This window comes from Geospiza fortis, unplaced genomic scaffold (genome assembly GCF_000277835.1).
Source record: "Geospiza fortis unplaced genomic scaffold, GeoFor_1.0 scaffold496, whole genome shotgun sequence".
NCBI classification, from domain to species: domain Eukaryota; kingdom Metazoa; phylum Chordata; class Aves; order Passeriformes; family Thraupidae; genus Geospiza; species Geospiza fortis.
This window is the reverse complement of record NW_005054529.1, coordinates 736953-756688: the sequence shown is the minus strand read 5'-3', so window position 1 is coordinate 756688 and position 19736 is coordinate 736953. Positions and strand designations below refer to the sequence as shown.

The 19736-nt window shown below is 52.5% G+C and overlaps 1 protein-coding gene and 1 non-coding gene across 2 annotated transcripts; both read left to right on the top strand.

Annotated features, from left to right (window-relative positions):
• The first annotated feature begins 2622 nt into the window (after window positions 1-2622).
• Window positions 2623-12316, top strand: LOC102037173 (cystathionine gamma-lyase). Its single transcript, XM_031063766.1, has 9 exons — window positions 2623-2682; window positions 3038-3169; window positions 4381-4438; window positions 4663-4740; window positions 5341-5493; window positions 6048-6169; window positions 6938-6990; window positions 8025-8163; window positions 12104-12316. The coding sequence occupies exons 1-9, from the start codon at window positions 2623-2625 to the stop codon at window positions 12146-12148; spliced, it is 840 nt and encodes a 279-aa protein (XP_030919626.1). The 3' UTR covers window positions 12149-12316.
• Window positions 12317-18227: 5911 nt separating this feature from the next.
• On the top strand, window positions 18228-18309 carry TRNAL-AAG. The gene has a single exon. It is a non-coding gene; the product is annotated as a tRNA-Leu (tRNA).
• The last annotated feature ends 1427 nt before the right edge of the window (window positions 18310-19736 follow it).

Genomic DNA, 19736 nt, shown 5'->3' with positions numbered 1-19736 from the left:
TCCCTGGGAGTGTCAGGCCCCGAGTTTTGCTCAGAGAGATTTCATTAACAGTGACAGTCAGTAAATTGGATCCCCAAGATGTGGGATATCTTCATTAAACCCGGGCAGGCACATTCCCATCCCCCTGGAGCACCCCTGGGAGCCTGGCAGGACCCACAGGGATCTGTCACCCACCCCGGGCCCCTTGGGGCGTTGTCTGAAACATCCTGAAAGCTTCCAGAGGAAACATGGAGACATGAGAAAATAAATATGGAGAAATGAGAAAGAGTGGACAAATGAGAAAACATGGAGAAATGAGAAACATGGAGAAGTGAGAAAGAATGGAGAGAAGAGGAAGAATGGAGAAAAGAGAAGATATGGAGAAATGAGAAAGAATGGAGAAATGAGAAAACATGGAGAAATGAGAAGATATGGAGAAATGAGAAAATATGGAGAAATAAGAAAATATGGAGAAATGAGAAACATGGAGAAGTGAGAAAGAATGGAGAGAAGAGGAAGAATGGAGAAAAGAGAAGATATGGAGAAATGAGAAAGAATGGAGAAATGAGAAAACATGGAGAAATGAGAAGATATGGAGAAATGAGAAAATATGGAGAAATAAGAAAATATGGAGAAATGAGAGGAGCCAGCCTGGGGCTCGCTGTTCCCGCTGCGGGCGGCGATCCGGAGAGGTTTATCCCAAGCTTTCCCTGTGCTCTCTCTGATGTTTGTTTCCTCTTCCCACCCCAGAAGTATATATACACCCGGTTCGGGAATCCGAACAGGCACGTCCTGGAGACGGTTGTTGCCGCCCTTGATGGAGCCGAATACTGTGAGTACCTCATGGGTTGGACAGGGCTTGGAGCAGCCTGGGACAGGGGGAGGTGTCCCTGTCCCCATGGCAGTGGTGGCACTGGGTGGGCTTTGGGGTCCCTCCATCCCAAACCATTCCATGATTCTGTCACCACAGCTCTGGCTGTTGGCTGTGGGCAGGGGCAGCCAAGGTGGGGAAGAGTCCAACACTTCTGGTTCAAACCCATCGCTGGGTTTGTCTGCTGCTTCCTCACTGTGGCTGATGCCTGGGCTGAGCTGGATCCATCCTTGTGCAGCAGCACTGGAGGCTGTGGGAGCAGGCAGCTGGTTTGGCTTGAGAGCCCCAGTCCATTCCCAGTCTGTCCTGGTCTATTCCTGGTATGTCCCAGTCCGTTCCCAGTCTGTCCTAGTCTATTCCCGGTGTGTCCCAGTCTGTCCCAGTCTGTCCCAGTGCCCGTGCTGGTTCCATGCTGTCCACATCCATCCCCTGCTTTCACTGGCTCCACGTTCCCAGTGAGGCAGTGACAGAACAGGTTCTTTGCAGAGGCCAAGGGAGGAAGGCCAAGGCAAGTCTGACTCGTTGTGTCACATTAAACACTGATGATCCTTTCTCCTCAGGCTTGGCTTATTCCTCTGGCATGGCAGCAATTCTGAACATCTGTCACCTGCTGAAGACAGGGGACACAATTATCTCCATGAATGAGGTGTATGAAGGTGCGTACAGCACCCAGTGGCTTCAGCCTTCTTTGTGCAGGGGACCAAACCTGTCTGTGGCTCTCAGGAGCTCTGAATTTCCCCTGTAGGACCTCACTGTTCTTTGAAGCCTGTTTTCATCAATCCCCTGCTCCTCACAGCTCCCCAGTGGCAGAGTGCACCCAGCTCTGCCAGAGTCCTTCTCTGAGCAGGGTGAGCTCCCTCCAGGTCCTGGGAACTTTCCCCTGCTCCTTGAAGCCTCAGCCTGGTTTCTGCAGGGCTGAATTTCATTGCTCCTCCTCTGGCTTGGTTTGTTACAAAGAAAGGGTTTCTCACAAAAGAACCTCCCAGACATCACTCAGATGTTCCCTTCAGCTCACAGAATCCACCTCCATGTTCCATCCCTTCCTGCTCAGATGGAAAACTGAGTCCCTGGGGATCAGCTTGGCAAAAGGACCCAATCAATGAATTTTTAATCCAGGCAGTGTTTCTGGTAGTGAGTGCTGCACACCCATTGATCACCTGTTGGATTCTTTTAATCTTCCCAGGGAAAGGCTTCAAAGACAGGAAGGCATCATTTTTATTGGAGTGATGGGAAACAGTAGCTGAAATCTTCCCCTTGGTTCTTCTTCTCTGTTTAATTTCCTGATCATAAACCCCACATTGATTTCAAGTACTTCCTAAATCACTCTGATCCCATATTCCCATTGTTACTATTTCATGATCACTCAATCTGCAACAATCTTTAAACTTTGTAAATAAAGAAAATATAAATGTGCCATGGATGGTGTGCAGCATAAAGCTGTGCCCTCCTGACTGTCCCTGCATGATGCAGGAGGCTGCAGAGCAGGCAATGAAAGTTAAGGAAGTTTTTCATTTTGTGATTTTTGGGTTTTTTAAGGCACAAACAGATACTTCCAGAAAGTAGCCTCAGAAAATAATTTGAAAGTAATTTTTGTTGACTGCACAAAGCCAAAATGCCTGGAAGCTGCAATTACACCAGAGACCAAGGTAGGGGAGAGGGAAAAGGGACGTTAAATTGTTTTATCCTTGCTCCTGTTGGGGTTGGGGCTGTGATGAGCTGAGGGGGGCAGCTTGGGGCACAGCTGGACCCACCCTATCCCCCTGTGCTGCCTCATGGAAAGCATCCTAAGAAGGGCAGAGAGCCCTGCAGAGAGAGGAGGGAACAGGACAAAGGTGAGGAAGAGCAGAGGGAACGCCGAGTGCGGAGCTGGGGGGGCTCCGAGGCACTGCTGGGTGATCCCTGCCCCAGGGGGAGGGAACTGTGCTGGGAAAGGCTTTGGGAAAGGCTCTGTCCTGGCTGGGGAGGCCTTCTCCAGCTGGGATGCACTGGGATGGCACAAGCCCAGCTGGAGGGAAAGCTCCTGAGCTTGGAGGAAGCAGCTGCAGCCTCCCCTGGCTCTGGCAGGGCCACTGCCCGTCCCCAGTGCCCAAACCCACGGGGAGGTGCCAGCTCTGAGCACCCAGAGCCCCTGGGACTCAGCCCAGCACTGGGAACTCTCTGACCTGGAGTGTTTTTGGGTTTGTGCAGCTGGTCTGGCTCGAGAGCCCCACGAATCCTGTGCTGACAGTGGTTGACATCAAAGCCTGCGCAGAGGTGGCACACAGGCACCGGGGGGTGCTGGTGGCAGTGGACAACAGCTTCATGTCTCCATATTTCCAGGTGTGTGGAAAAGGACAGGACTGTCACCTGTCCCAGTGAGGCTGGTGATCCCTTTTGGGAAGGGAAGCACCAGGAAGCGCCACAAAGGGACTGCAGTTTTGGTCTCGGCATTGTAAAACCACCTGCTCTGGTTCAGCCTCAGCCCAGGTGCTGCTGCCAGTGCACCTGTGAAGGGGACAGGGGGTGTCTGTCCTCCAGGAATGATGGAATTCTGTTCTTACTGATGGAAATCAGAACAGTTACAAAGGGTTCCCTCACTTTGGCCTTTTTACATCAGTTCTTCTGCAGATGCTGTTCTGAGCCACAAAGTTAAAAACCAGATGGTAGTGGAAGACAAACCTAGCAACCATTGTTCAGTCTTTCTTGGAGGCATCCACTTTACCGTTTTCTTCACTATTTTGCTGAATATATGACTCAGAGGTTTATAACTTTCTTCATAACAACTGCCAGAACTTTCTTATACTGATAACTGGAAGACGTGAAGAGGTTTAAGTTTTACAAATGCTTCAGAATAATGAACTTCCAAGCATTGTTGCTCTTACTACGGCCTAGAATCTGCTTGCTTTGTTAAGTTTTAATGGTGATGCCCCTCACTCTTTAGGATGTGTTGGTACCATGTGCAAAGTGCCTTAATTAGTGATTGATTAAAAATCTGGCACTGCTTAGCACCTCTTGCCCGTCCACGTCCTGGTTTGTCTCACCTCAGGAGGCTCCTGGGCAGAGAGCTGGGAGCTGAGGGGAGAGAGAGCTGCCAAAGGAACCTCTTTGCTCATGTTCTCAGCTCCTCCAGGGCAGGATCTGCAGCAGCTGGAAAGCAAAGCAATTCTTTTCCTTTGCAACTGGCCTCCTTCATTTCCCATGGAAATGCCCTTGATGGGGTGCATGCCATGGTTTGTCCCTGCCTCAGCTGAGCTGCAGAACTGTTTTTTCCAGCTCTGCACCGTGTGTTGGATGTGCTCAATCTCTTCTCTCCCTGGAGCCTGTGGGAGTTGGAGCAGTGCTTTTAAATCACATGTTCTTGTGCTTCCCTTGAATTCAGAGTGGCTCCCTGTACTGCTGCCTTTAGCACATGTTCTATTGTCATCCTCAGGTTTTTGTGTTTCTCTCTCCCCTTGTTTATCCTGTGTGAGCTCAGAGCCCTTTGGAATGGCTGGGAATGAACCTGAGTGCAGCCAAACTTGAATGATGATGTTATTTTCCTTTCCTTTCAGCGTCCCTTGTCCCTGGGGGCTGATATTTGTATGTCTTCTGCAAGCAAATACATCAATGGTGAGTGTGAGAGTTCAGCACATCCTTAGGGCAGGGATGGAGGGAGATTGGGAGGGAATTCCTGGCTGGGAGGGTGGGGAGGCCCCTGGATCCCTGGCAGTGCCCAAGGCCGGGTTGGAGCAGCCTGGGGTGGTGGGAGGTGTGCCAGGGGTTTTATTTACACTTGGGGCTTGTGGCAGGACCCTGGAGTGGCTGATCCCATTCTTGTCCCCTGTCATTTGTAGGGCACAGTGATGTTCTCATGGGCCTGGTCTCTGTAAACAGGGATGATCTCTATGAGAGGCTGAAATTCCTGCAGAACTGTAAGTCCAGACAGGGAATTCCTGACAGGAATCCTGTTGACATACAGAACTCCTGCTGGGGAGGGTGGCATGCACACAAGTGGGAAATCTGCCTGGAATGTAAATTAACAGAGCTGGGAAAGCTCAATGAAATAGTGCCATAAAATGAGAGACATTGATCTCCCCTTCCCAAACACTTCAGGAGAGCCCTGGGGCCCATCCTGCAACCACTGGGGTGCCACCTGCAGCTTGGGGGGTTTGAAACTCCCTCACCCTTCAGGATGTGCCCAATGCAGAATTTTCTTACCTCAGATGTTTCCAGCAATTTCCCGGCCTCTTCATTGTCAGGAATAAATTCCTGTGCAGGGTTGTGCCCTCTGCACTGAGGGTGCACTGTGCCCAATACATGTAATCCTTGAGGCCTGAGCCTGTTAATTGGGCTCATTAATTGGCTGCCCAGTGTGGGAGATGAGGAACAGAGATTGCCTTGGGTGTCTTCCCACTTGTGCCAAGGTCAGAAATGCTGGAGGTGAGGATGTGTTTGGCTTTGCTGAATGCAGAACACCAATGTTGCTGTGGAATTCTCTGGAATTCTCTGGAATTCTGTTCCCATTCCCACAGCCCTGGGAGCTGTCCCCTCCCCCTTTGACTGCTTCCTCTGCAACCGGGGGCTCAAGACTCTGCACATCCGGATGAAGCTGCACTTCCACAACGGCCTGGCTGTGGCCAAGTTCCTGGAAACCCATCCCAGGGTGGAGAAGGTCCTTTACCCAGGTGGGTGGGCAGGGACTGGGGAGAATCCCAGGGCAGGGACTGGGGAGCATCCCAGGGCAGGGACTGGGGAGCTGTGGTGCCCCGTGATGGGCTGGGTGAGGCTGAGCTGCCCCAGCTCTGCACTGGAATTCACTGGGAGTTCTCCCAACTCCCCCCATTCCAGGGCTGCCTTCCCACCCTCAGTATGAGGTGATGAAGAAGCAGTGCACAGGCTGTCCTGGGATGGTCACCTTATACATCAAAGGGAAAAAAGAAAATGCCTCTGCCTTCCTCAGGAACTTGGGAACTGGGCGGCGGCCGAGGGCAGGGACTGGGGGGCATCCCAGGGCAGGGACTGGGGGGCATCCCAGGGCAGGGACTGGGGAGAATCCCAGGGCAGGGACTGGGGGACATCCCAGGGCAGGGACTGGGGGGCATCCCAGGGCAGGGACTGGGGGGCATCCCAGGGCAGGGACTGGGGAGCTGTGGTGCCCCGTGATGGGCTGGGTGAGGCTGAGCTGCCCCAGCTCTGCACTGGAATTCACTGGGAGTTCTCCCAACTCTCCCCATTCCAGGGCTGCCTTCCCACCCTCAGTACGAGGTGATGAAGAAGCAGTGCACGGGCGTTTCTGGGATGGTCAGCTTCTACATCAAAGGGGAAAAAAGAAATGCCATTGCCTTTCTTGAGAAATTGGAGGTAAAATAAAGTCAACAAAATCACCCTCAGCGGGAGCTGAATCTGCCCTGCTGAGGGGAGGGTGAAGGTGCTTTTCTTGCCAAGTCCTTTGTGTGTGCCCCACTATAAATCAGGGATAATTTGTTCTTGGGGGTTAATGAGAGGGAAGAAATAGACACCTCAGTTCCTTGGAAATGTTTGTTTGTTTGCTCCCAGGGTTAGGTGTGTCCAGCTCAGCCCAGGAGCTGCTGCTGGCAAAGGGCTTTCTGCAGGGCTGGCAGCTGGGCTGGTGCAGCTCTGCTGGAATATTGCAAAGTGGCTCAGGGGGAAAGGCACTGAGGGAGGCCCTGACTCGTGGGGCAGAGAGGGAGCCCCTGGCTCTGGGAATGCTTGGCTGGGTCCAGCCAAGGACACTCCCTGGGATCCAGGGGCAGGATGAGTCTGTTTTCAGTCTTAGCTCTTCCCTGACAGATGTGCACTTTATTCCCTAATTACAGCTAATACAGTTTATAATATGAAAGTTATTATAGAAAAACCTGGTGGAAAAGAAGTCCCTAAACTTTCCATTTTCCTCAATGTCCTTGAAGAGGTGCCAGCCTCAAGGCTGCCGGAGCTCTGGGAGGGTTTGGACAGCTCTGCCAGGGATGCTCAGGGTGGGATTGTTGGGGTGTCTGTGCAGGGCCAGGGGCTGGATCAATGATCCCTGTGGGCACCTCCAGCTCAGGATATTCCCTGATTCTGTGAGCTCTGTGTCCATGAATCCATAACCTCCTTTCCTTTCTCCCACAGGTGTTCACTCTGGGCTTTAGTCTGGGCGGCTTCGAGAGCCTGGCAGAGCATCCGTAAGTTCATCCTCCCATCCTCAGAGCCTCAAAAAGCTGCAGAGCACCACAAAGTTCCCACAATTTCCCAGCTCCCAGAGCTGTTTTGCTGTTTTGCCTTTAGCTAGACTCAGGGACTGTTGTGCAGCACAAAGCCAGGGGAGATTCCAGGGGAAGGGAATCCTGTGGGAGGGCAGAGACAGAGGAATTTCACCTGCAGGGCTGAGGCACAGTTGGTGTCCATGAAGAGAATCCCAGAAGCTGCAGAGTGTTGGGATGAGGAGCAGCTGGCATGGAGCAATGCCCTGCTCCCTGCTCACACAAGGGGCATGGTCACTGTGTGCCCCCAGCTGCCTCTGGTCCCTGGCAGGGCCTCCTGGGGCCTTTTAAACTGCTCAAAACAGCATCTTCATGGAATTGCATTATTTCACTCAAAGCCAGCTTGCTTTTTGAAAAGGTCCATGGAAATTATTGACTATATTTAAATGTTAAATCATTTCACTTACTGGTTTCACAGCAAATGCTGAACGCCTCCAGCAGCTGAAAGGAACTGGTGCCAGTGCAGCACATGGGGAAATCCCTTCTTGCCTGTGTCCTCTGTAGCTGGAGAGGATAAACCCTCCAGAGTCCTTTGGGGCAGTTTGAGAAGGGATCTGAGAAACCAGGAATGAAACCAGGAGACTTTATTCTGGAGGTTGCACATTCCCCACGTGCAGAGCTTACAGAGCTTCTGTAGAATAAAAGAGCAGCTCTGGAAGGAAGAGGAGTAGGATTTTCTCCTTTGTCAGGTGCAGATCTTTAGGCATCCACTTCTTGTCAATCATTTGTGTCTTGGAAATACGGGCTGGAGATGCAATTCCCTGACTTGTCAGCATTCCCATCATTTCCAGGAGCTGCTGCCAGGAGCTCTTTGCATCTGTGGGGTCACACAGGTGGCACAGAGGTGGTGTCAGATCCTGCTGCTACTTCAGGGGTGCTGCCAGGGAACCAGCCAGTCTGGTTTCACCAATAAAGGTCCCAAGTTCTTGGGATAAAGATGTTTTTTGTCATTTCAGGGCCACCATGACCCATGCCAAGATGGATGTTAAGGTCAGGGAACATCTGGGAATCACAGACACCTTGATCCGCCTCTCAGTGGGGCTGGAGGATGAGGTGGATTTGGTCCAAGATCTGCAACAAGCCCTGGAGGATGCGGTGAGTGAGGAGTTCCCCTCCAAAAATCATCCCCACCCAGCCTTTCCCAGGGGCTGAGCCCTCAGCTCCTCTCAGATGGATCCTGGGCTGTGGAGGGAAAGTTTCCCTGTTTGCAGCCCTGCTCAGGCACAGTTCCCCATGGATTCAGGAGCAGCTGGGGTGTCCCAGGCACAGCTCCCCACGGATTCAGGAGCAGCTGGCATGTCCCAGGCACAGTTCCCCATGGATTCAGGAGAATCAAATGCTGAAATGTGACTTTAATTTATGGAAAGGAGATAAAAATGTGTGGTTGATAGAGGGGCAGAGCACACTGATCTCTCCCTTTCCTTCCTGCAGTTTGCATAAACCTTGAGGGCCTTGGCGTTGCAGGGTGTGCTGGGCACAGCCTGGGCTCTCCCTGGAGCCAGGAGCTGTGTGGGAGCAGCCGGGGGCACCCCGGGAATGTGACCTTTGCTTTGCCAGCAGAGCTCAGTGCTCCTCCTGCTCCTGCAGGGTTTGGGGCACAGGGGCTGCTTCCTCTTGCTGCTCTCAGGTCATTCTCTTCTCACCCATCAGCTCAGCTCAAAAACTTGATGGAGCTCAGATTTATTTTAATTAAGTTGGAGATTTTCTTAAAATCATTTCCTTCTCTTGATGCAACATTGAAGATGAAGTGAAATGCAACACCTGGCAAATAATAACTTTGTAAAGAGGAATCTTTGTCTCTTTTAAGAAAAAACCATGTGCTGTGGGAATGATTGGAATAATTTTAATTAAAACACACTTTTCCTTTCCTTGCTTATATTCCCCTGTGCACGTGCTCTTTGTGTTCAAACTCAGGGGATGGAGTGACCCTGGAGCTGTTGGGATTTTCCTGTGGGAAGGCAGGAGGGGAATGGAGCTGAGGGGAGAGAGGGAGAATGGAGCTGAGGGGAGAGAGAAGGAATGGAGCTGAGGGGAGAGAGAAGGAATGGAGCTGAGGGGAGAGAGAAGGAATGGAGCTGAGGGGAGAGAGAAGGAATGGAGCTGAGGGGAGAGAGAAGGAATGGAGCTGAGGGGAGAGAGAAGGAATGGAGCTGAGGGGAGAGAGAAGGAATGGAGCTGAGGGGAGAGAGAAGGAATGGAGCTGAGGGGAGAGAGAAGGAATGGAGCTGAGGGGAGAGAGAAGGAATGGAGCTGAGGGGAGAGAGAAGGAATGGAGCTGAGGGGAGAGAGAAGGAATGGAGCTGAGGGGAGAGAGAAGGAATGGAGCTGAGGGGAGAGAGAAGGAATGGAGCTGAGGGGAGAGAGAAGGAATGGAGCTGAGGGGAGAGAGAAGGAATGGAGCTGAGGGGAGAGAGAAGGAATGGAGCTGAGGGGAGAGAGAAGGAATGGAGCTGAGGGGAGAGAGAAGGAATGGAGCTGAGGGGAGAGAGAAGGAATGGAGCTGAGGGGAGAGAGAAGGAATGGAGCTGAGGGGAGAGAGAAGGAATGGAGCTGAGGGGAGAGAGAAGGAATGGAGCTGAGGGGAGAGAGAAGGAATGGAGCTGAGGGGAGAGAGAAGGAATGGAGCTGAGGGGAGAGAGAAGGAATGGAGCTGAGGGGAGAGAGAAGGAATGGAGCGTGCCACCCCTGCCATGGCAGGGACACCTCCCACTGTCCCAGGCTGCTCCAGCCCCAGTGTCCAGCCTGGCCTTGGGCACTGCCAGGGATGCAGGGGCAGCCACAGCAAATCTGGGAATTCTATTCCAGGGCCTGCCCACCCTGCCAGGGAACCAATTCCTGCCCAGTGTCCCATCCATCCCTGCCCAGTGTCCGTGTGAAGCCACTGCCCCTTTTCCCTTGTCCCTACAGAGGGTGGGTTCCTGGTTACACCAGGGCAGCTCCTGGAGCCCCTCCATGGGCAGTCCCTCAGATCCAGGTGATTTTCCAGGCAGCCCAGCCCCTGCTGGGCCCTGGAGCTGCTGCCTGCTCTGAGGGGAGCAGCAGGGTCTGCTTTGTGTCCCAGCAACATCTCCCATGGAATGAAAAGCTGCTGTGCTTTCTCAGCCTCCTGCTGCCCTGGATTTCCTTGTCCCATTCACCTGGGGGAAGGACAGATACCTCTGCCAGCAGGGAAATTCTCAATGAATTGCCCCGTGATTTTCTTGACCCGTGGGATATCAGCCTGAGGCTGGCTCTGAGCTGGGACCTGCCAGGACCTGGTCTCTTTTTAGGGAGCTTGTGGGAGAGTGCAGTGACCTCCTTATCCGCTGATTATCCAGCGTTTATCCCACCTTGCCAGCCCTGCCAGAGCTCAGGGACTGCTTGGACAATGCTCAGGCACAGGGTGGCAGCATTGGGGTGTCTGTGCAGGGCCAGGCCTTGGACTGGATGATCCCTGTGGGATCCAGCTCAGGATATTCCATGATTCCATCTGTCTGAGCAGGAGAGAATTCTCTGGGATGTTTCAGTGTCTCCTGCTTCATGACAGCTCTGGAGCCACCCTGTGCCCCTGCTCTGGGCTGACCCCAGGTCTGGGTTGTATTTCCCACATTCCATCTTTCTGAAACCCAGAGGATGTGTTTTTCCTTGGATTTGATGTTGCAGTTGGATTCAGATTCACAGCACTTCCAGGACAATTTGGTTTCCATGCTGAGGCCCCAGTCCCTCGTGTTGGCTGAGGATACCTTTGTCCTTGGGAATCAGAGGACCAGCACTAAGCTGTGAATCCAGCCCAGCTAAGCCCGAGGCAGGGCCTGGCTCCCAGCCCCAGCATTCTGAGTGCTGGGGTCAGCCTGCTCCCTCCCAGCCTCACATTCCCTGGATTTGAGCATTCTCTGGCATTTCTCACTGTGTTTGATGAAGGGTTTGTGTCCTCCAGCCAAGCCCAAGCCACATTAGTCAGAAGAGTTCTTAGAAACTCCAGCTTTCATTTACAGGAAAGTTCTGTCACTGCACTCTGTGTCACCAGGAGAGGAACTGGGCATCCAGGAATGCTGAGCTCACAATTCCCAATGCAGGGCCACTCTGAGGGCTTGGGCACTGCTCCTCTCTGTGCCACTGGCCATGGACACGGGAGTTGGGGTGCTGCTGCAGGGCTGAGCAGGGCTGGGAGTCACAGCTTCCATCCCACATATTTATGGATTGAGTGGACTCCAAGGCACAAACTCCAGATGCCCTTCAGTCCCAGCACAGCTTCCCAACATCCCCATGAATCACTGGAATGAGCCTGAGCCCCACGAGTGCTCGGTAATTATTTTATCTGCTGCTGTGTGCAGTAGCTGACTGACAAATGCAATTTTTATTCCTCCCTTTTATCATCTCCCTTTTATCGTCTAATCAGTAGGAAAATATTGATTATCTCCTGTCTTTCTAAAGGATGTTGGGAAGTGGAGTTGGAGCCATGGCTCCCACACTGGCAGCCTGACAGAATCATGGAATATCTAGAGCTGGAGGGACACACAGGGATCATCCAGTCAGGCTGCTGGCCCTGCACAGACACCCCAGCAATCCCACCCTGTGTCCCACAGTGTTCCACCAGCTGCCTCCTGGAATGCTGGGGCAGGGCAGGAATTGAAATTTTTCAGCCATCATTTCTAACTCTTTAAACACCACTGAAAATCCATTTTTCTTCTCTTGCAAACCCCATTGTTCACACACATCCCACCCTGATGGATCTTTATCCAGAGCAGCTGCAGGATTTGGGAAGGAAAGTTTACCCCTTAAAGGTGTTTTTTTCCCAGTATTTCCGGGTCTGCCTGCATTTCCAAGCTGCCAGTTGGGTTCTCAGCAGGGCACCATTATTGACATTGTTACTGCTGACATTTAATGCCTCATGTGTTTCACAAGAGCAATGGGAGATCTGTGAGGAACGGAGCAGAATTCCATTTCAGCTGGGAGTATTTCCCAAGAGAGTGTGTCACAAAGGCTCTCAGAATGAAGGAATTATATTTAGATGATGTTAATCATTTATAATCATTTATCTCTTCTCCTCTTCCAGGCTTCCATGAGGACAGATGAACGTAAAAGGAATTCTCTCGTTTGAACTCACAGGGAAGAGCAGAAACAGAGCCATTCCAGCCATGAGCCATGTGCTCTGTTCCCAGGCTCCATGTCAAACCCACAGGCTGCTTTTGGGGAGGGATTTCATCCAAGCAGCCAGCTCACAACTGATTTCTGCAGCATCTTGGATCAGGAAATGGGAAGTTTGGATTCCGAGTTTCTGGATGCCACCATTCGCGATTGCACAACAAACACTTGTCTGAAGAGGGAAGTGCCCCAGGAGGTCACGTGGAGCTGCTCCTGCTTGCTTCCAGATACTTGGCTCGTTGACCTTGGGTTTCTGTGGTTGCTTTTGGGATGTGCTGTGCTCTCCTTGGGTTCAGGGTTTGTTTCCCTTGGGGGCTGGGCTCTGTGGTGTGGGAGAGCTCCCCTTGTCCTTCCCCCCTTCCCTGAGGTGACAGGAATAACAAGGGACCTTAAATCCCACCCAGTGCCACGCCTGCCATGGCAGGGACACCTCCCACTGTCCCAGGCTGCTCCAAGCCCTGTCCAGCCTGGCCTTGGGCACTGCCAGGGATGCAGGGGCAGCCACAGCTCCCCTGGCCTCTGCTCCTTGCCTTTCTCCCAGAAATGTCTGAACTTGGAGAACTGTGCTGGTCTCCTACTTTTCCAGGTTTTCATCCATGCTGTTGCCTTTTCCAAAGGTTTGTTTTGGCCTCATTTTGGTTCCAAACACCAAATCTCACCTGAGGCACAGGCAGCAATTCCCAGGAGCTTCAGCTGGAGCTGAGCCTTTGCCAGCAGCCACAGCTCTGCATTCCCAGAACTGCTGCCTGCATCCAGCATGGATTCTCTGGAAGCTCTTCCCAGGAGCTCCAGGCACTCTCTGGCAGGGGTCCAGTGCCACCAGAGCCCTCCTTGCGCCTCTGGCCCCTGATGGAGCAAAGCAGAAGGTGAAGGACCATGGAGCACTTGCGGGGCTCAGTTGCACCTCAGCATTGCTCAGGAGAAAAGAGGAATCTGGAAAAGGAGTTTTGCTGCCCCAGGCTCTGTGCTGGGCTGGAGGGGAGCTCCAGGACACCTGGCAGGAGGAGCCATGGTGTGTTTGGGGGTGGGAGGATCATGAGCAGGGGAGGATTGAGCCCAGGCCAGGCACTGCCATCCTGCAGGAATAGCCTCTCCTTGTCCCACCTTGCCTGGTGGCCTAAAATGTCCAGAGGCATTCCAAGTGGCAAATCTCTGATCACTTCTGATCCTAAACCCTGATTTAAGTTCCTTTCTTCTGTTGTGTCTGAAACCCACCCTGCATCTGTCTGTGACTTGCTCCTTTTCCCTTGGAAACAAATTCCTTTCCAGCTTGGCCATGGGCCCCAGGATAATTAATGGAAGCTCCCCTAGGACTCAAGAAACAAATGCCTGCATTTACAGCAAAGGTTCCGCTCAATTGACTCCACATTAAATCCATTCCTCAAAGAAAAATCCAAACAGAAGCACTGGGCTCCCAGGGGATGTGGGAAGGGCCAGAGCTGATCCTGCCATTCCCTGATTCTCTGTGAGTGGATGGAGCTGTTGGATTCCCTGGTGAGGAATGAGCTCTCTTTTCTTGGGAATGAGGGCCCTGGGGATTCTGTTCCGAGGCACCAGCTCTGCCCTCTTGGGCATTCAGGCTCCCTGAGTCGTGTTTTATCACCTTGTTCCTCTCTGACACCAGATTTCCCTTCAGAGAAGACATTAACTCCATCTCCTGCAACCCCAGCTCCTGCAATTCCCTGAGCTCCCTTCCCTGGCTGCTGCAGAGCCTCTCTGCCTTTGAGGCTCCAACCAGAGCCCTTAATTTGACAAGTGCTGAGGGAGCTGATGAAGCTGGAGCCAGATTTACCCTTCCAGGGCTGCTGCCAGAGCCGAGCCCTGGGCGTGGGGGTCCTTTTGCAGCTGTACCTTGGAGCTGCTGAAAGCTCGGGATGGGCAGCCAGGCAGGGCTTTCCTGTCTCCTGTGATCCAGAGGTTCCCTCCAAGGTGACACTCCCTGGGTGCAGCCTGGGCCTGTTCCCGTTCTCCTGATGGTTTTTCCCTCCAGCAAAAACAGCTCCTGAAGAGACTCCAGATCCAGGGCCGCCTTCCTGCTGCCAGGGTGGCCCTGGGGGTGACACTGGTGACCCCTGGCCCAGGCAGAGACATCTCCCCTTGCTGACATTGCACTCATCCTGGCTCTGGCTGCTGAGGGATGATGGATGATGATGGACAGTGATGGACAATGGTGATGGATGATGATGGGCAGTGGATGATGGACAGTGATGGATGATGGACAGTGATGGATGATGGACAGTGATGATGGATGATGATGGACAGTGATGGACCATGAGGGATGATGGACAATGGATAATGGACAGTGATGGATGATGGACAGTGGATGATGGACAATGAGGGATGATGGACAGTGATGGACAATAATGATGGATGATGATGGACAATGATGGATGATGATGGACAATGATGAATGACGGACAATGATGATGCATGATGGACAGTGGATGATGGATGATGATGGGCAGTGAATGATGGACAATGATGGATGATGATGGACAATGATGATGGATGATGATGGGCAGTGGATGATGGACAATGATGGAGGACGATGGGCAGTGGATGATGGAAAATGATAGATGATGATGGATGGTGGATGATGGACAATGACGGATGATGGACAATGATGATGGATGATGATGGGCAGTGGATGATGGACAATGACGGATGATGGACAATGATGGATAATGGACAATGATGATGGAGGATGGAGGATGGATGGGCTGTGCTGCCTAATGATGGCTCAGGACAGCAACAGCAGGAGCAGCTCCACCATTGATGCACAAATGAGGAGAAGTACAGAAATCTTCCCAAATGTGAGGGACTTTGTGCAGAGAGGATCCCCAAGATCCCCACTGGCCCCTGGACCCTGCTGGGATGGATGGGCTGTCCCAGTGGAGGTGGTGGCCCCACACATCCCTGCACTGCAGAGGATGACAGCTCCACCCCTGACAGTCAGGCTGCTGGTGCCTTGGATAATTGGGTTTTCCAGGACAATGCAGGACAGCTGACGGATGGTGGCCCTGGCACAGCCCTCCTTGGTATCCCGTTCCCAGGCAGTCCCTCCACATTTGGGAAGGAATGTGCAGCCCTGTCAGCCTGGGCCGTGGCAGAGCTGGGCTTTCGGGATGTGTGAGCTGCCCTCCTGCTGCCAGAGGCTCCCTGGGATCCTTCCAGCTGGGTTTATTTATTCCCTGGGTTTCCCCTGAGAGGTGCTCATTGTACCCCAACAGCACAGACAAGGAGAAGGAGCTGTTAAATATGAATATTAATGTGTAGAGTATCTTTATTGGATGCCCATTTTGGGAAGCTCTGCTCCACTGATGGGTGAGCAGCTCTTCCCCTGTGCCAGGAGAGTGAATTCTGCATGGGCAGATGGTGATGGGACACGAGGGAATGGTTTTGAACTAAAGAAGAGAGATTGAGATGGGACTTTGGGAAGGAATTCCTGGCTGGGAGGGTGGGCAGGCCCTGGCACAGGCGCCCAGAGCAGCTGTGGCTGCCCCTGGATCCCTGGCAGCGCCCAAGGCCAGGCTGGAGCAGCCTGGGCCAGTGGAGGGGGTCCCTCCCATGGCAGGGATGGCACTGGGTGGATTTCATGTCCCTCCCAACCCATTCCATGACTCCTCTGAGGTGCCCTGATGCTCCTCTGAACTCCCAAAGAACTCCCCTGCTCCCAGACCAGCAGGCAAACTCCTTTTCCATCCAAGCCCACGGGCCCCAGCTGTCCCAGTGCCTGCAGCACGCCTCCCCAGGGCGTGTGAATATCCATGGGCTGGGATTCCCACATTATCCACGGGCTGGGACAAATCCTACCCTGTGTTTCAGTGGAGCGGGGCCCAGGCTCCCACAAACCCCATTTATCCCATCCCTCCCTGTCAGCTTCAGGCTTGGAGGTGCAATTCCCAGTCCTCCCATTCCCTCTGTTCTGACTCCCAGTTGATGTTTTCTCTCCGAGGTTGTGCTCTCACCAATGCAAACCCTCACAAGCCGGTTTGCAAATATCCCTGCCAGCCCTTAATGACCTGCTAAAAATACCAGGAATGATTCATCTCCTCATCTATGGAAATGGGAATTATTTGCTCTTGGCAGCTCCTGGCCCTGGGCTGGGCTGCTGGAGAACACAAGAATGAGCAGATCAGGGAATATTGGAGGGGTTTTTCTTCTGGTTTAGGGGAATAAAAACATTTTCTACAAACCCTGGTGGGTTTTCTATGGCCATGGGTGATCCCTAAGGAGGTCTCAGGCCTTCTCAAAGCTGCTGTCCCAAATTTGGACAGGGATGTCCAATTTTAATAATGTAATTTTTAGGCAGAAGTATTTAAACAGCAATAATTTTAACCAGGGATATTCCAAACAGTGTTTTTGAGAGCCCTATCAAGGCTCAATATCTTCTAATCTTTTAATAGGGGCTGCTTAAATGCCTTAATAAGCAAATAAGGGCTGTTGTAATCACTTCTTTTTAATTGAAATAATCCCATTGGATTTATTAAAGTGGTTTGGGGTTTAATTCCAAACCTCCCCAGCACTGCAGGATGTTTATTGGGAAGGTTTCCCAATGCCTGCCACACAATGAGGTGCAAAATGCCTCAAATCTTGCACTTCCCCAGCTCTCCTGGGGCAGATCAGGGTCCCCAGATCCACGGGATCCCAAATGGGGCTGCGATACTTCCATGGGGCTGGAATTTCTTTGGGAATGATTTGGCAGCTGCTGGCTGGAAATAAATCGACTTTCAGAAATCTGCAGCAGTTTGTGAGTGTCCCCTTAATGAAAATCCGATTATTATCCTCAAATAACCATTTGCTCCTGGAGTTTCATCATCTCTGCAGGGGATCCCTGACAGGGATCTGTCACTTTAGGACATGAAATAACGCAATGTGCACACGCTGCTGTTCTCAAGGTAAAAAGGGGAAGTTTATTCTCTGACTTCAACATTTATAAATTTCCAAAAGTGACAGTGGATTGGAGGGTGACAGTGCCACCTCTCCAATGACACTGGACAAACCAACAGCCAATCAGATTTCTTCTATAAAAGAACGCAAACCAATAATTATTTACAGAAAGTGTGTGAGAAAGTTTGCTACAAGAATGTAAACATCAGAAGGCTTAGAAAATCTTCAAAAATCAGAGTGACAGGGATCCATCCCAGGATTTGGGTCTAGGGACTCCTAGCACTGGAGCAACATGGATCAAAAAACCCATGGAGCAAGGAATGCCAGACAACATCTCCTTTTTTATCACTGGTTATTTTTTTAGTTTAAATCAGAACGTGTCTGGGAACGGGAGGATTTGGGAGAAGGTGCCGAGTTTCCAGAGGGAGCTGAGGGAGCTGGGGGGTCACCTGCAGTTCCTACAGCCAGGAGCTGTTCCAGTGAATGAAAAAGGCTGGAAGAGGAGCCAAGTGCAAACATCCCTTTGAAGCCCTGTTTATTGAAAAGTGCTTTTATCGCCGTGCTGAGGAAGGAGAGAGTGGCTGTGTTTAACCGGGGAACAAAAATATTTACGTGACTCCAGAACTTCCCTGGGTCTGGCTCCCGGCGCTTGGCAGGAGGTTTCCTGCAGGGTTTGGCACCTTCCCTGATCCCAAAGTGGCAGTGTGGGATCTGTGGACCACACAGCCCCCGAGCAGCAGTGCTGGCACTGTCACTGTCACTGTCACCTCAGCCCCTGGTCCCTCTGCACGGCTGGGACATGGCACAAATCCAACAGGAAAATCGGATTCTGGTCCTGTTCCCGACGGGACGGAGGGGCTGTCCTGAGCCTCTGAGAAAAGAGATGTGGGGGGGAGTGTGGGGGGAGCTGGGAGTGTGGGCTCAACCAGGGATGGGAAGGGAAGGTTTGGGAAGGGAAGGGAAGGGAAGGTTTGGGAAGGTTTGGGAAGGGAAGGGGGTGGCAGAGCAGCAATCCCACACTGGAAGGAAAGGCAGCTTTGGGAGTGCAGCGGGAGAAGGCAGCTGGGGAAGGGCCGGGATGGCAGGGCACCGTGCCCAGGGGCGGATCCCGGCTCCAATGCCGTTCCCAGGGTGCACCGTGCCAGGGTAGTGTGGCCGAGCGGTCTAAGGCGCTGGATTAAGGCTCCAGTCCCTGCGGGGGCGTGGGTTCGAATCCCACCGCTGCCATCTCTGTTTTGGCACCTCAGGGACTTGGGAGAGTTCCAGAAGGGGCTCCGGGAATCTCAGGATGTCATCCAGCTGCTGGGACTCTCCGTGGGCATGGATCCATTCGTGATGGGATGGATGGGACACTGGGCAGCAATTCCTCCCTATCAGGGTGGGCAACAGGCTGCCCAGAGCAGCTGTGGCAGTGCCCAAGGCCAGGCTGGACACTGGGGCTGGAGCAGCCTGGGACAGTGGAAGGTGTCCCTGACATGGATGGGGTGGCACCGGGTGGCTTTGAGATCCCTCTCAATCCAAACCGAGCAAATTTATGAAAAGTCACAAACAAAACCCTGATTATTCCCCCCGGGTTAGGTGGGGTTATCCCACGTGTGGCTGTTCTGGGGGGCTGAGACACAGCATTAATTCCCTAAAAATGGGTTTGCAGAGATGAGCAGGGCCAAGGTGGGAGCTGCTGCTGCTCCTGCCAGCGCTGATGGAGCTGTCTCTGCTTAGCCAGGGCTGCTCTGGGCACCAGCCAGGATGTGGTGAGAGGGGGCAGAGGTGAACTGAAGCAGCCTGGCCTCAGACCAGGAGGTCATGGCAAGGAAACATTCATTTTGTGGTTTGGAGGAGGATGAACACATCTAACACTGAGCCCTGGGGCTGGAACTGGGCAGTTGTCATTGCATCATCTCCACAGGCCCTGCACATGAAAGGAAATTATTTGTAAATTATGGAATGGTTTGGGTAGGATCATCTTGTTCTTTAAGGTCCTTCCCAAACCACACCATTCTATGGCTTTATGGCATTCCGTGGGTCCCAATTATTTGCCGCTGGATCCAAAACAAAAAGGGAATTTTGTTCTGAATAGCAGGGATCCCGTTTCACTGGCTGCTATTGCTGCAACCACAATCCGGGGTGATTCTGCTCCAAACCCTGTCCCTGACCCCGACAGCTGCTCCAAGGGAAGGGAAGGGGAGCAGAGGACACAAGCAGGGCTGAAAGTGCTTGTGCAGCTCCTGGCGAGCCCCTGGTGCTGCGGGACAGCAGCCTGCAGGAATCCTGGATTTCCTGGGTTTGATTCCAGCGAGCACAGAGCGCGGGTCCCCTGCGGGCCGCACAGCTGGCCAGCACGGAATAAACGAAACAAACGGAATTCCCGAGCTTTGGCGAATTAATGAGCGCTGTGTTAATGAGGTATCCCCCCGTTAATGACCCATCCCCCCGTTAATGAGCCGTGCCCCCCATTAATGAGCCATCCCCTCATTAATGAGCCATGCCCCCTGTTAATGAGCCGCACCCAGAGCATCCCTCTACTGTATCACACCAAACAACACGAGCACACACTGCTGCTCTCAAGGTGAAGAAGAGAAGTTTATTTTCTGACTCCAACATTTGTAGACTTCCAAAAGTGACAGTGGATTGATGACAGTGCCACCTCTCCAATG